We start from the raw sequence: 17100 nt of genomic DNA, 5'->3' as shown, positions 1-17100 counted from the left end.
ACCATTCCCAGAAGTCAGCAATGCCTCAACTACTCCTTGAGTGAAGCACTTTCCAACATGGTGGACTTTGTGGTCCATGCAGAAGTAGACTCCAAACTGGGCAGCCCCGCAGAGGCCTACCCGAAGATTATAGCAATGTGATTCGAGAAAGTCAAACCTCTGTCAACTAGAACAAAGAAGCAGTAGTGCAAAGAAAGAAGAAAGCTCTATTCTGGGTTCACAAATCTTTAAAGTCACTGACAAATAAATTTTTTTTATTTTACTTGTGCTTTTTTTTTTTTTTCGTAACAGGCTCAATTATGGCTGAAAAAGGGCACATAAAATTAAACTAGTCACACATTTTACATTGTGTGAACCTGGCCTTAGGGTACATTCACATACAGCAAATTTGTTTTGCGACTAGAAATTTGTTCCATACAATACGATTCGATTTGTTTCTAAAACGCTTGCATAGTTTTTTTTGCAAGCCCCATGCAGACAAAAGGAAAAGTCTTATAAATTTCTTCAACAAATCTGGCGCATGTGAATGTTCGGTGGCACAAGATCGACTATTGAGTACAATGGCTGACTTTGCAATTCCTGGAGAAAGCTTAAGACAACACCTTTGACTCATGAATACCCAATGTATGTGTCTGGTACTTGTAATTTAATCAGGGTAATTGGGATCTTATCTGTTAATGAGTACACGTCATAAAATGTGTCCGCAGCAGCTTGCCTGCTTGTTGACAGTTTCCACATAGAAACACAAAAGCAAACTGAAGGCACTTATTGGCATCGAGCAGCTGACAGGGGTCTCCTCACAATGTCCTTGGCTGAATGCTGAACATACTGTACAGTAAACACCCCTCCAAACTCCACCGCTTACAGTTATAAGACTTAAAGGGGTACTCCACTGCTCAGCGTTTGGAATAGGGATCGACCGATATCAATTTTTTAGGGCTGATACTGATACTCTGTGGAGGTTAGGGCCGATAGCCGATAACTTATACTGATATTCTGGTATAAGTTATCGGCTATTTATCCTCCCGCGACACCGCTGCAGATCATTGATTTTAAGTGGGCACTTTAAATCAATGAACTGCAGCGGCTTTTGCGGTGCCATAGGCCGCCGCCGCCACCATCTTCTCTCCCCCTGCCTGTTCGGGGGTCCTCCTGAGTCCTATCTCCGCCACCGCGCCCCCCACCGCCGCACCACGCCTCCCACCACGCCGCGTCGCACCCCCCACCACTCTGCCCTGGCCCAATTGCCTCCCCAATCCCCGGTTTTATAATTACTTGCTCCCTGGGTCCACTCTACATCTGGCTCCGGTGGCGTCCTCCTGAGCTGTCACTGTGCGCACTGATGGTGACGTCGCGTCACGTCACTCGTCATTGCGCACAGAGTAACGCAGGACGCAGCAGAAGTAGCGTGGACCCTGGCCCCCGGGAACAGGTAATTATAAAACCGGGGATGTGGGAGGCAATGGGGCCAGGGCGGTGCGGTGGGGGGTGCGACGTGGGGGGGGGGGGGTCATTATCGGATTATCGGCAAGGTAATTGCCAATACCGATAACCCCCAAAATCATGAACATCGGCCGATAATATCGGCCAAACCGATAATCGGTTGATCCCTAGTTTGGAACAAACTGTTTCGAACGCTGCACCTTGCGTTGGGAGCTCGTGACGTCATAGCCTTCTCCCTCATGACGTCACACCGCGCCCACTCAATGCAAGTCTATGGGAGGGGGCGTGACAGCCGTCACCCCCCCTCCCATAGACTTGCATTGAGTGGGCGCGGTGTGACGTCACGCGGGGGCGGGGCTATGGCATCATGAGCTAACGGCTCCAGCGTTCGGAACAGTTTGTTCCAAACGCTGATCAGCGGAGTATCCCTTTTAATTTTTATTATTAGTGTAGTTTATAAGGTGTGTAAACTCTTGCTTTGGAAGCGAGGGAGCGATCGCCAAGCAGGCTGCTTTAACTACTTTTACTTATCTTAATTAAACTAGAAGTTCATTATTCTGTTTATTATACAACTAACTCTTCTGTCCTTTTTGTCTCCAGTAGGGATATGTCCTCAGCACCAACCACTCCTCCATCAGTGGATAAAGTTGACGGATTTTCTCGGAAGTCCGTCAGAAAAGCCAGGCAGAAGAGGTCACAGAGCTCTTCACAGTTCAGGTCTCAGGGCAAGCCTATAGAGTTAACACCTCTGCCTCTGCTTAAAGGTAAGTGAGAGCATTTTGTGTACCAGCAACTACGTTTATTCACAACAGAGTTTATATCTGCTTAGTAGACAGTGTTAAAATGTCTACTGTTATTTAGGGACATATCAAAAGTTTTGATTGGTCCCGGTATTTTTGCCAGGAGAAGTAAGGGCTCGGTGCATTCTCTCCTGGCAGGGTCATGTGACCTTGACAGCCTTATAATGTAAATCTATGGGGCCAGTGTCCAGGCACTTCGTTCTTGTCATCAGTCAGGGTCTGAACACTCCTACCACAACTGATAAAAACTTTTCACATGTCCCATGTCATTTTTTTTTTCCGTTAAACTTTGGGGGCCACACTGAGATAGCCAAGTTATGTGCAGCGTCAGCTCTATAGAAGTGAGCGGAATGGCAGAAAGTGCATCCAACCACCACTCCACAGAAATGGGGGGCACAGGACCCTTGTTCCTGAGATTGGTGGGGGTTCCAAAGGTAGGACAGTAAGAATTCAGACTCATCGCCTGTCCAACGGATAGGTAATAATGTTGTTTTTGGGGACCCCCCCCCCCCCCCTATTATATACAAGAAAAACTTTTGAGGAAATTAAGTTTATTGTTGATATTGGTGAGAGAAGTTACAATACGGATCAATCCAAATTTTAAGGATTGGTGGTTAATTTATGTCTAGAAAACATAATTCTGCTTTCCATATGCTCTGCTTCCCTGAAAAAAAATCAAATCAGACTTATTTTTAGAGAATCAGAGAATTTGGAAAGCAGGACTACTTTTTCTAGACAAAATTATTTGTTTTCTACTCCTGCTTGACATTCAAATTTGGTGATTCATTCTGTAAGCTTGCTCATCTCATAGATATACTTGCTCTAAAGACTACAATCTCCTTTCCAATGATCAACATAGATACATATGTTGGCGATGGGCACAAACTCTTCAACTTTGGTCACATTTGTGTTAAAGCAGTTGTCAGGGGTGCAGAAAAGGTCCTATGTCTTCTCTTCCCAGCGCTTTACTTCTGCTCCTTGTCTTGGATGTTGTGAGATAAGAAGTGGCAAGTAGCAGACTCCCGCACATGATGTCCAATAGCTGCATGATGTTGTCACTGCACCTATGGGATATCACGTGTGGGCTTGGTTTGCCTGCGTGGTTTGCCATGGTATAGTTCTGAGACGAGGAGAGGGTGGAAGTAAATGCAGGGGACCAGAAGAGATGGGACAACTCTGCAGCACTTTCCAAAAATACTTTTTAGGGTGTGTTCACATGAGCAGACTTACTTTCAAACTTGCATCATGTTTCCCGCTGCGAGCAAAAATGGGAATGGGCTGTCTGCTGCAAATTTTTGGCAGCGAAATCTCCACTGCAAAAAATCTGCAGCAGACCCCATTGAAGTTAAGGCGGAGAAGGAAAATATGACCCTTACAGAGGCGCTGCTAGTTCCAGAGTAATGTAGAAGCCAACCAGAGGTATTGGTAAAACACCAATCAGATCTGAGGAAGGGGGTTGCTCCCCCGAAACGCGTCATCTGTGTACTTCATTGTCTTCTTATGCTCTAATAAACCACTCTGGTGTTTTACCAATACCTCTGGTTGGCTTCTACATTACTCTGGAACTAGCAGCGCCTCTGTAAGGGTCATATTTTCCTTCTCCGCCTCCACTTCCATCAGGATCGGATCTTTTCCTTTCCTGGGACCCAGACTCAGCAGCAGTTCCGATCCTTCTGTCACCCACGGTGTGGGTTATATGCGAATACCTTATTCGCTCAAGGTGAGCGGCCATTACCTAAGGGGCAATTCCTGCCCGTTCACTGTGTTTGTTTTTATCTGTTATTCCTGTCTAGTGGTAACGCACAAGGCGCCTGTGTCGCTCTCTCCGTTTTTCTCTCCCACACTCAGGCCCATTGAAGTTAGGCTGGGTTCCCATTACGTTTTCCCCCATACGGGAGCGCATACGGCAGGGGAGAGCTAAAAACTTGCGCTCCCGTATGCCTTTCTATGCGCTCCCATATGTAATTCATTTCAATGAGCCGATGGCAGTGAAACATTCGGTCGGCTCATTTGTGCCCTGTGTGCGCTTTTACAACCGGACCTAAAACCGTGGTTGACCACGGTTTTAGGTGCTGGGAAAGAGCGCATACGGGGCAAAAATGAGCCGACCGAACGTTTCACTGCCATCGGCTCATTGAAATGAATTACATACGGGAGCGCATAGAAAGGCATACGGTAGCACAAGTTTTTAGCTCTCCCCTGCTGTATGCGCTCCTGTATGGGGGAAAATGTAATGGGAACTAGGGAACGATCGATTATCGGTTTGGCCGATAATCACGATTTTGGGCTTTATTGGTATCGGCAATCACCTTGCCGATAATGCCCCGCCCCCTACCGCACCGCGACCGCCCCCTCCCACTGATTCACCGCACTGCCCCGGCCCCATTGCCTCCCCCATCCCCGGTTTTATAATTACTTCTGGCTCCTGTGCGCAATGACGAGTGACGTGACGCGACGTGACGTCACCGTCAGTGCGCACAGTGACAGCTCAGGAGGACGCCACCGGAGTCAGATGTAGAGTGGGCCCCGGAAACAGGTAATTATAAAACCGGGGATGGGGGAGGCAATGGTGCCAGGGCGGCGCGGTAGGGGGTGCGGACTCACTGTATTAAAGCAAATGTGGTGCATCAGGATTTGTTGGTATGTGACTACAAACAAATGTCATGGGCTTCACACCTACGTCAAGTTGTTTTCGATCCATCATGTAAAGAACATTAGGGACACCTACTAAATCTATTGCCGTATAATAGGGGCCTTTGGGTTCTGTTGTGATGATGGGGAAAAAATAGTTCTGCATGCTGCGCTGTTCCTTCCGTCAAATGATGGAATCTGCATCGCTGGATCCAAAGTGGATTTCAACAAAGCCATAGTTGTCATGGCTACGTTACAAAAGAAAGCCTTGATGTTCTTGTGAATCATTTCCACAAACTGTTTAAAAAGTGACCTCCATCCAGAATTACTATTTTTTTTTTAAAGATTATTATTTTCTTATTCATTCACTTCTTAGATACACCTTAGATCAGGGTTCCCCAACCAGGGTGTCTCTAGCTGTTGCTATAATTCCCAACATGTTGGGAGTTGTAGTTTTGCAACTGCTAAAGGCACCCTGGTTGGGAAACATTGGGTCATTGGGGTTAACTGTGCTACTACTGGTCTAGTGTCCTGTAATGTCACTTGGGTGACGTGGTCATGTGATCTGGTTTTAACCAGTCATACAGAATCCTAGATCCCGAGTTGGGAAACACCACCTTATATCAGTCTCCCAGCTATTCCCCCCCCCCCCCCATACTCCCCATACACTCTCTTGGTTTGGCCGAGAATACATATGTTCTCAATGTGGTGAGCGGGGGAAAAAGCCACAGTCTCATAATACCTCTGTTTTCCTGACTCGTGTGGCGGTTTATCCAGATTTCTTGAAATTCATCAGCCCCATCCTTCTTTCCCGCAATATATGCTGTCAGTGGAAAGTCGAGATGCTCCCAAACACATTTACTGATCCTGCTAAAATCTATAGGTTTGGATGATATTGATCTTATATACACGGACAGCTTTAGGTAGGTCGTTATGTAGAAAAGTTGGGTGATAACTAATTGTCCCTTACTGTTGAACGTACCGTAACTCCTACAAAATGTAGTAACAGCGATGAATTCATCCATAACTTAGATTTACCAGATTTTTCAAGTTTTGATAGAAAAGGAGGGTGTGCTGTTTTGTTGCATTTACACTGATTATTGCTTTTGGCCTTTTCACATACAGTATTAAGTGTTCACATTGAGCTGTGTATGTGGTCGCCGGCTTTGCCGACACCCTGGTGATAATTACATTAACATATCAGAAGGGTCTGTTCATGATCATCAGTGTGTGAAGTGCCGGGTGATTACAGAGGCTTGTAGTGGATTGTGCTGCCGGTGTGGGCCGAATATAGTGCATACTTCTGATCATCGGGTTAAGAAGTGGACGTCAGCGAGATGAAGATCCCCACTACATCTTCCTCCTTTGTGCACCCGTCTCCCTAAACGTATGAAATGGCATTTCCAAGCTCTTGGGCAACTCTCCCTATGGCGTTTGTTTTGTGGACAGCCTGCTTCTCGAGCATCATCCGAAATAACAAGATTTCCCGTAGTTTGTAATGACTTCCTCTGTAGTTCGTGTTTCCTTCTCCCGTCAATAGTCAAATGGATTTGGCTCCTAGGACTAGAAGTGCCGGAGATGACAGAATCCAGCCAAACTCTTGTTTGCATATACAACAAAGGGAGGGGGAGGGGGGGGAGGGGGGTCATTTACGCCTATTTCATTCCACTTTGAGATTTTTTTTTTCCTTATGCCAAAATTCATTTGCTGAATTCATTTTTTCAATGTATTTTTTTTTGTTTTGTTTTTGCCTTTATGGATCTTTTATGCATTGAGCAGGGTGAGGTGGCACAAAAAGTTTGACTTTAATTTAAGTTGCAATTAATAAATGCATCTAAAAACTCACAATACGTAAACCGCTACTCTTTGTCAAATTAGGTGCATAATAAATATGTTGCAAATCATGTAATCCCGTAAATCTACCCCAACTAATACATGGTCTGAACCTAGACTAGACAGTCTATAAAGATTACCCTAAGGCAGTGGTCTCCAAAATGTGGATGTCCGAGCACGCTGGGAGTTGCAGGTTTGCAACATCTGGAGGTTCACAGTTTGGAGACCACTGCCCTAAGGCATACAATCTAAACCTGGATTCACACCTAGTATTTTGGTCAGTATTTTAGCCAAAACTCGTAGTGTAACTCATGTAGAAAACTAGCAAGCTATGGAGCCGTACTATTTAATCCCAAAATCTGGCCAAGTACCTGTCATTAGAAAAAAAGAAAAACCACTTTTGGCATGTGACCGGTCACAGTTTTTAAAAAAAAAATGTTCTTCTCCCCCATCGGTTGTGGTTTCAGTGCTGAGACCCCCACAGATCAGGACAACAAGCAGCTCCTTTCCCTCTTTCATAGCGATTTCCATCCTGTGTCCCCATTATATGTCTATGGCAGTGGTCTTCAACCTGCGGACCTCCAGATGTTTCAAAACTACAACTCCCAGCATGCCCGGACAGCCTTCGGCTGTCCGGGCATGCTGGGAGTTGTAGTTTTGCAACATCTGGAGGTCCGCAGGTTGAAGACCACCGATCTATGGGGTCGTCCAGAGAGGCTGGACATAAATTACTGCCTGCCGGGGCCACAGGGGCTACTGCATGCTTTTCTCCCTGCCTGTCCTCCTGATTGGTGGGAGCCTCAACACTGAGACCCTGACTGATCAAGACCTTTGACATATCTGTTAGGTACACTTACGTTTTTTCAGGATCAATATGTGATCTCTTGGGTACTCAGCGAACCGAAGGGGCAAATGCCTCATTAAAATGGTTGTCGGTCAGCACCACAATTTTATTTTATTTTTTTTAGTCATGGGTTTGCACTGGCTAAAAAAATAAAAATAAAAAAAAAAACCTTGCCAGTCCAATTCCTCCTGAGCAGCACTTTTCTTTGGTCTCTGCACATGCCCGCTTGGACAGTCACTAGCCATAGTAGTGACCCGCCTCAGTGTTATGTTGCCGGCCTCACAGGTTCACCAAAATGCTGCCTACAATAGTGATTAAGGGGCATTAGATTTCGAGTTTATACACCTCCAAGTACAAGATTTGAACAACAAGAAAAAAACATGGTTTCAAATAGCCGGAAATGCTCAACCCCAAATGCAGTTGCATTTGGGGATAGCCCTTAGCTACGGACCACAAGCGCTGGATCTGCTCCCCCCAGCATAAATGCACAACTGCATTTGGGGTTGAGCATTTCCTGCCATTTTAAACCACGTTTTCTTCTTCTTGTTCAAATACATGTGAGAATAAACAGATTTCTGACCAGGCTTCAAAGACATGGGGTCCCTGTGGCTCTGTACTATGAAGCTCTAGGCACTCCACAGTATGGTGCCTCTATACAGTGCCATATTAAAATAGAAGAAATATTCATATTAAAATTAAAGGGGTATTCCGGGCCAAAACTTTTTCTTTATTTATCAACTGGCTCTGGAAAGTTAAACAGATTTGTAAATTACTTCTATTAAAAAATCTTAATCCTTCCAATAGTTATTAGCTTCTGAAGTTGAGTTGTTGTTCTCTGTCTAATTGCTCTCTGATGACTCACGTCCCGGGAGCTGTGCAGTTACAATGGGGATATTTTCCCATCATGCGCAGCTCCCCGGACGTGACATCATCAATGAGCAGTTAGACAGAAAACTTCAGAAGCTAATAAAAAATCTTAATCCTTCCAGTACTTAATAGAAGTAATTTACAAATTTGTTTAACTTTCCGGAGCCAGTTGAGAGAGAGAGAGAGAGAGAGAGATAAAGAGATATATATATATATATATATAATATATATATATATATATATATATATATATATATATATATATATATATATATATATATATATATATATTTATTTATTTTTATATATATATATATATATATATATTTATTTATTTTTATATATATATATATATATATATATTTATTTATATATATTTATATATAATTTATATATAATTTATATTATAAAAAAAAGGTTTTGCCTGGAATCCCCCTTTAAGGAATATAATAGAATATGGTGGGAATTGTTTCTTTTAATCTGATTCTGTTCATGACCTAATAAGGCTCTTTAGCTTGTATGGAGCCATAAGACAGTCATGTGCATAACAAATTTAGTTTATTTAAAAATTAATGGGTTTGTCCAGTTTAGAAAATCCAATATCATACACCCTATTATGTGTTTTATTACACAGATATTCACGCACTTTCTGGAGCTTGCTGGAACGTTGAGTGGTAAATTACAGATGCCGGACTTATAGTTGCATATTTGAACAGATAGTTAGCTTGATAATATGTATTAAGGGTAAGTGCTCCCCTCTTCCTCAGGTCAGGTAGCACTTCCCCATGAAATGCGTTGTCTTAACTAAAACGCTGTTCGCAACCATTTGAAGTTCGGCATCTGTAGTTTACTGCTCAACGGCAGAAGCATGCGCCAGAAAGTGTTGTTTTTCTCCTACCTCACCTAGTGTGTGGATATCTACATTGCTGCATTCCGCCCCAGGGCACTGGGTACGGTTGGACATGGGCTGCTGCTGCCAAATTACCCTACACTCACATCCAAGGCTCGGAGAGCAACACATAAAGGTGAGCAGTTTTTATTTTTTTTAATCACTTTCTCACCCCTGTTACCACGAGGTAAAGGCACAGGGTGCACTGGTGCATGTCCCACTTTTTTCCTTAAAGTTGCATTTTTATTACACAGAGGGACCTCTGTTCAGGAGTTTCATTTCTTGGCACAGTGGAGAACATTTACAAAGAGCATCTCTCTTGCGCTGGAGGACCTGTCCTATCCTGCATAACACAGATAAGCCAGTGACTGGAATGTGTTATGCTACATTTCTCCTGTGGTGGCGCTGTAGGGAAACTGAAGACTTAGGCTGGGTTCACACTGCGGAATCTCGGGGCTCTTGGACCATGCGGACTGCATTGCCGTCCTCATAGACGTAAATTAGTTCAGCTTTCAGGTGCTCCGGTGGGCTGGAAAAGGTGGATACATTCCTAGGAAAGAGTCTCCTAGGACTGTATCCACCTTTTCCAGCCCACCGGAGCACCTGAAAGCTGAACTAATTTATGCAGGAAAAGTCATCAACTGCCGAGCCGAGAAGTTCGTGACGAATCGAATTTACTGTAAGTTCGCTCATCTCTAATGGAGACCAATACAAGTTGAGTATAGTTTCTTTATTGACCCAAACAGACGCGTTTCGGGACCGCACATCCCTTTCTCAATGAACAAATGGCTTTTTTTTTTTTCACCTAATAATTAGTAGGGGTCTGAGCTCTGGGGCTCCCTCTGTTCCTGGAAATGAGGGCCTATGACCTTGATTTAGACCTGCAGCTCCTTCAGTCTTACCCCTTATATGAATAGGACCAGCTCAAGTTCTTCTGTGAGGTCCCCCTGCAGACTCCTGTATGGAGGCCCGGCTCTCCTTCACAGCGGTACGTCATGACCCCGCCTGAAGTGGGGGCCGCCATGTCCCCCTCTATATATCTCTATAGAAGAGCGGAAGATTGACAAATGGCTCTCCCATAGAGCTATATGGAGGCGGCTTAACGGCCTCTGATTCGGGTGGGGGTCGTGACGTGCCGCTGTGGAGGAGAGCCGGGGCACCGTACAGGAGATCACAGGGGCCCCAGCGATTTTATTCCCCTCGATCTAAAACTTGCATCCCCTATCCAAAGTATAGGGGACGTTTTTTACATGATACTTCTCCTTTAACAATAGGAAGGTGGTTATTGTGAATACTATAGAGATCCTGTGCTTACAGTACTATCGTACCTCTGCTTGTGTTTAGCGGTTGCTGAGAAGTTAAGAGATTACCATAGATGCTGTGTATATTAGTTCACAATGTTGTCTACATAAGTACACAAGGCTGAGCCGGGGCGGTCTGCAGGCCAGGCCTTGTATACTCCACTAAAACACCAAGTAATAAAAAGGGAATGCGAGTCCGCTTTGTGAATACAGTAAAATTCTGTTTATCCAACATCCAGTAATCTAGGATTTTTGTTAGTCACCTGTAGTATAGACGTCTCGGTCCAGACCAGTGTTTCCTAATGCTGTTGCAACTACCATCAGGCCTGTTATGTTGGGAGTTGTAGTTTTGCAACAGCTGGAGCAGTGTTTCCCAACCAGGGTGCCTCCAGCTGTTGCAAAACTACAACTCCCAGCATGCCCGGACAGCCAACGGCTCCGCCCCTGGCATCTTATCCCCTATCCAAAGGATAGGAGATAAGATGTTAGATCGCTGCGGTCCCGCTGCTGGGGACCCCGGGGATCGCCGCTGCGGCACCCCGCTATCATTACTGCGCAGCGCGAGTTCGCTCTCTGCGTAATGACGGGCGATACAGGGGCCGGGGCAGTGTGACGTCATGGCTCCGCCCCTCATGACATCACGGCCAGTCCCCTTAATGCAAGTCTATGGCAGGGGGCGTGACAACCGCCACGCCCCCTTCCCATAGACTTGTATTGACGGGGGCGAGTCGTGACGTCACGAGGGGCGGAGCCATGACATCACACTGCTCCGGCCCCTGTATTGCCCGTCATTACATGCAGAGCGATCTCGCTCTGTGCAGTAATGATGGCGGGGTGCCGCAGCGGCGATCCCCGGGGTCCCCAGCAGCGGGACCCCGGCGATCTGACATCTTATCCCCTATCCTTTTGGATAGGGGATAAGATGTCTAGGGGCGGAGTACCCCTTTAAGTCTCTAGATCTGCACTCAGGCCAAGGCTTTTATCTGGGTTCACACCACGTTCTTGCAATACAGTTCAACTTGAAAACCTTACAGAACCGTATTGAAAACCGTATGCCAAATAAGATATTTTGTATGATATCTGCTGTAATGATAAATGTGGAATGGTATGTTTTTTAATGGAAATAATGAAAATTGTCAAAATGAAAATAAATTAAGAAAAATAAATAAATAAAAAAAAAAAAAAAAAAAGAGAAAAACGTATGCCAAAAGATGCATCAGGTTGTGTCCATTTTGCATCCTGTACGGTTTTGCCGTTTTTTTTCCCCGTACCCGAAACAGTAGCCCACCACGGTTTTTGGTCTGGGTGAAAAGCCGTATTGAAATGTAAAATTATTATAATTATTATTTTTTTTTTTTTAACATGGGAGTCATTGGGAACTGTACATAACCCTATGTGTGTACGGTTCCATCCGGTTTGCACCATACGGTTTTTGACTTTGCACAGTTTTTTCTTTCTTAGAATTTCAATCAAACAAGTGAAACTTTATTCATAACGGAGTGAAAAGTTAAAAATGTATGTATTTTTTTCTTAAAAAAACGGATGCAACCGGACATAATTTTTCAAACCGTATACAGATTAAAATTTGTACCCACGTTTTGATAAAGTTTAGTCAGGTTTTCAGGAATCCGTTTTTTTTTATTTGAAAAAAAAATAATAAAAATAAAAATGATACAGGAACTGTATTGAAAAAATGTGGCGTGAACCCAGCCTTACACACACATGTGGAAACTTGCCAAATGGATGGAAGTATAACTGCCGGAAATGACTTCATAATGTGTTTTATGTTACCATGGAGATTCATAGGTCAGCATAAGAGCTGTAGACACAAAACAATTGGAAAGCTATTACATTATTAGTTGTTTCATTTTAGATACCGTACATTGAGATAAATGAAACCCTTGGTTTGTAAAGGTATTGCCTGTAAAGCTGTATGGCTAAAGACCGGACCATTTTCTGGTGGGTCTGCACCGTTAGAATAATCTCCAGGCCAGTGTTTCCCAACCAGGGAGCCTCCAGCTGTTGCAAAAATACAACTCCCAGCATGCCCGGACAGCCAACGGCTGTCCGGGCATGCTGGGAGTTGTATTTTTGCAATAGCTGGAGGCTCCCTGGTTGGGAACCACTGGCCTGGAGATTATTCTAACGGTGCAGACCCACCAGAAAATGGTGGGAGTTGTAATTTTGCAACAGCTGGAGGCACCCTGGTTGGGAAACACTGGCCTGGAGATTATTCTAACTGTGCAGACCCACCAGAAAATGGTGGGAGTTGTAATTTTGCAACAGCTGGAGGCACCCTGGTTGGGAAACAGTGCTCCAGGCCCATATGCACATGGCTAAGGCTACAGCGCGGTCCTGTTTCTGGAAGTACTTGAATAGGCTGATTCTGTTTTAATCAATTTTGCATGTTGTCCCAGACCACACAGGTTATTTGTTGATGTCTGGCCCGTAGCCAGTCATGGGTTAGATGGGAAGAGAAATGCATGCTGCCCACATGCCAAGGGAGATGATCACAATGTAACTACAGGCCGGTAAACGGTGCTCAGCCGTAATTATACTCTTAATATTGTATCCGATTTAATTACATATGGGAACCACGCAATATTTAACTATGGGCAGCTATAGGATACAGTGATACAACATTACATGCCATCCTTGTTCCTGCCCAGCCTGTGTGCTGACAAGAGAAAATAGATTTTTGTTTTATTTTCAGCATTTGTGTATTATGTTTATTGACCCCCCAGGATCATAGCGTAAAGGCATATACAAGGCTTCTAAAATAAGAATACACATCTTAAAGGGGTATTCCAGGCAAAAACTTTTTTTTAATATATATATCAACGGGCTCCGGAAAGTTAAACAGATTTGTAAATTACTTCTATTAAAAAAATCTTAATCCTTCCAGTAGTTATTAGCTTCTGAAGTTTTCTGTCTAACTGCTCAATGATGATGTCACGTCCCGGGAGCTGTGCATGATGGGAGAATATCCCCATAGGAGCTGGACAGCTCCCGGGACGTGAGTCATCAGAGAGCAGTTAGACAGAAAACAGCAACTCAACTTCAGAAGCTAATAACTATTGGAAGGATTAAGATTTTTTAATAGAAGTAATTTACAAATCTGTTTAACTTTCCGGAGCCAGTTGATATATATATATAAAAAAGTTTTGGCCTGGAATACCCCTTTAAGTGATTGCACTTAAACAGAAGCAGCCATTCTTCTACACGATATAGGGGAGATTTATCAAAACCTGTGTAGAGAAAAAGCGGTTCACTTGCCTATAACAACAACAAAGATTTGTTTTTTTTTAAAGCCTCTGAAAAATGAAAGCAATCTGGTTGGTTGTTATGGCCAACTGCACTACTTCTCTGCACTGGTTTTGATAAGGCTAAATTTCCTATCCACGCCTGCCCAACGTCTGACAATGTTATATCAAACTGCACATAAAATCTGTTAACAAGGGGAATGTTAAAACCCAGGGATTGTCCAGTGAAAGACAAATTATCCCCTATCCCCCGCGATATCCTAAACGGGGTTCTCTGAGAGGAGCGTGTGCTGCAGACGGCACGTGCGCCATTCATTTCTATGGTAGCGCTGGAGGTCTCATTCAGGAGATTGTGGGGGGCTCCCAGCACTGGCTCTTTCAGCTGTGGACATTGTAGTTTCTGCCCATACCTGCCCAAGGTTAAGAAGTTCGTCAACCCAGTGGACCATCGGGAATATGACATTTGACAATACATTAATTGTAAGTCTAGAAACATCATATATGTCGCGAGTGCCCAAAATTATACGTGGGAAAAATCACACAGGAATTTAGGAGACTGATCTGCCAATACCTAAATAACATCAGGTTGGGGGCAGATACACCTGTGGCAAGACACATGCACGCAATGTATGGAGGTAGACCACAGGACCTGAAGTTCTGGGGGATGTGCCAGCTAAAATTGGGCCCGAGAAAGGGCAATATTGATAAGATCCTCCTTAGGGAGGAAGCTACCGTATTTTTCGCCCTATAGGACGCACCGGCGTATAAGACGCACCCAATTTTTTGGTGCAAAATCTAAAAAATTTTAGATTTTGAACCCAATAGTGGTCTTCAACCTGCGGAACTCCAGGTGTTGCAAAACTACAACTCCCAGCATGCCCGGACAGCCGTTGGCTGTCCGTGCATGCTGGGAGTTTTAGTTTTGCAACATCTGGAGGTCTGCAGATTGAAGACCACTACATAGGAGGTAATACTCGCGTGTCCCCGCCGCTCCGGACCCGTCACCGCTGCCCTGGATGTCGCTCCATCGCTGTCGCCGTGTCTCCGTCGCTCCGGAACGTCTTTGCTGCCGGCCGGGGATCCTCGCTTTCCGTCATCACGTCGTTACGCACGTACGCGACGACATGATGACGAGGAAGGAGAGCGCCGGCCATACAGGGGATCCCTGAATGGAGAAGACACCGAGGACTCAGGTAAGGTCCCTCCCAGTGTCCTGTAAGCACTAACCCAGCTATTCAGTCGGGCTGTTCGGGACCGCAGCGGTGAAATCGCGGTGGTCCCGAACAGCCCGACTGAACAGCCGGGTTAGTGTCCCTTTCCCTTCAGACGCGGCGGTCAGCTTTGATCACCGCGTCTGAAGGGTTAATACAGGGCATCACCGCGATCGGTGATGTCCTGTATTAGCCGCGGGTCCTGGCCGTTGATGGCCGCAGGGACTGCCGCGATAGGGGTGTATTCGCCGTATAAGACGCACCGACTTTTTCCCTCCAGTTTTGGGGAAGAAAAAGTGCATCTTATACAGCGAAAAATACAGTAAATGGATTTATAGGCTGAAAAGTCTGTACCCCAATGGTTTGAATGAAGGTTTTTCATTTACATCCTTTCTTTGATAAGTTGCGACAATGTTATAAATATGACAAATGACATCTGTAAGAATAGTAGATCTATTAGTAAAGTTGCCATCTTCCCTATCTGGTATGGACCAGCCCTAAGAGTAAAGGACCCGAACACCATAGGTGACCACACATACTTATAAGTTACTATACTCACCCTGTGCCATCAACATCAGAGCCATCTTGCCCACACGGAATAGGAGTAGGATCACCCTAAAAAAGTGACCATGTATGTTGGATAGTGATGACAATCCAGGTGTACTATTGCGATGCGTTGGTCCATTCGATGTGATATAACATGGGACGAAAGAGGCCATGGATACAGACACATACGGTGGTGTCCTTGATATTATAAGAATAACATTTAGTAGATGGTCCCATGACCATAGGATCACGTCTGTCATGGACTGATGACTGCAATGTATAACAAATCCATACTTTTGATCAGAAAACACCAAAGGAATAATCTATATCATGTAATGAATGGTGGGAGATATCCCGCCACTCGTACATGATGGGAAATAGTGAAGGAGAATGAACAGAGGTAATACGCCTTAAATAAGGGGAGCAGTGTAGCAGCACCCGCTCAATTAGTAAGATCTGGATAATGCTTAAATAATACTGGTGTATATATAGAAATTACTATCTGTTATTAATATCCTAGTGTTTAACTAGTAAGATCTGGATAATGCCAAAATAATACTGGCATATGGAGATATCACGATCAGTCAGTAATATCCTAGTGTGGGAGGAAATTACTAGCCAACTGATATCTTGAGAATAGGATATGCCCAAGTAATCAATAAACATTACAGGAATGAAGCGAAGAATGAAGAACAGATTAGCCTATTAGTATTAAGGTGAAGACGGGCAATCACACATGCGCCGTTCACATTATCAGCCCAGAATGTCAAAGTGCCGGTTGGGATCCTGTGCGCGGGGGCAGAGGACAGGCTGATAACAATGCGCATGCGCAAAAATGAAAGTAAAAGGACGCGCCTATAAACATTGGCAAACACGTCATGAGGCGCGCACGGATGAGGTATCCGGTAAGCTATAATATGATTGGTGGAATCGAGGAACTGATCAGTGATACAGGTGAGTGTGGCACTGTGACAAAAAAAAGCAGACCATTGATTGGTTAGAATGGCGCTTGGGGTGGCGCCAATGAGCAGGCATGGTCCATAAATAGCCGGCTAGTTGGCAACACAGATTGATGCCCGTTTCCCTCCGGAAGATGTTACTGTCGCAACGAAACATTTAGAGGGGGCATATATGTAGAGGGGGCGCTTTTATATAACCTCCTGTGTGTTTTAGCAACCAGTGATACTGCAGACCACTGGTTGTGACCATTACACTGGGACAGCGTTCAGCTTCCAGCTTACTACTAATAAAGTTATAACACACAAGGAGGCCAGATTTTAATCATTTCTTAATCACATTTATTATTTATCTGCTATTCGTAATAAAAGTTACGTTTTAGGGGGTGGGAAAAATTAAGGGTAAAAGTGACCTAGGGCTCTTCACTGGGTCAAATGTGTTCACGGCTCCCAGCACTAAGACCCCCCCGTGTTCAGACTGTGGATAGGAGAAAAGTTGTCTTTCACTGGACAATC

The 17100-nt window shown here is 44.6% G+C and overlaps 1 protein-coding gene across 3 annotated transcripts in view; it reads left to right on the top strand.

Moving 5' to 3' along the window:
• Window positions 1-17100, top strand: part of PPP2R5E (protein phosphatase 2 regulatory subunit B'epsilon) — a 132188-nt gene that overhangs the window by 33912 nt on the left and 81176 nt on the right. For 2 of the 3 annotated variants that reach the window (XM_056545492.1, XM_056545490.1), the window contains exon 2: window positions 2044-2207. In XM_056545492.1, the coding sequence (XP_056401467.1) occupies window positions 2051-2207 (157 nt within the window). In that variant the 5' untranslated portion in view covers window positions 2044-2050. The remainder of the gene's footprint in view (window positions 1-2043; window positions 2208-17100) is intronic. The other variant, XM_056545491.1, reaches the window with a different exon arrangement.

Source organism: Hyla sarda, chromosome 11 (genome assembly GCF_029499605.1).
Source record: "Hyla sarda isolate aHylSar1 chromosome 11, aHylSar1.hap1, whole genome shotgun sequence".
In the NCBI taxonomy this organism is placed as follows: domain Eukaryota; kingdom Metazoa; phylum Chordata; class Amphibia; order Anura; family Hylidae; genus Hyla; species Hyla sarda.
The sequence above is the reverse complement of the archived record's forward strand: the minus strand, read 5'-3'. Positions and strand labels throughout refer to the sequence as shown.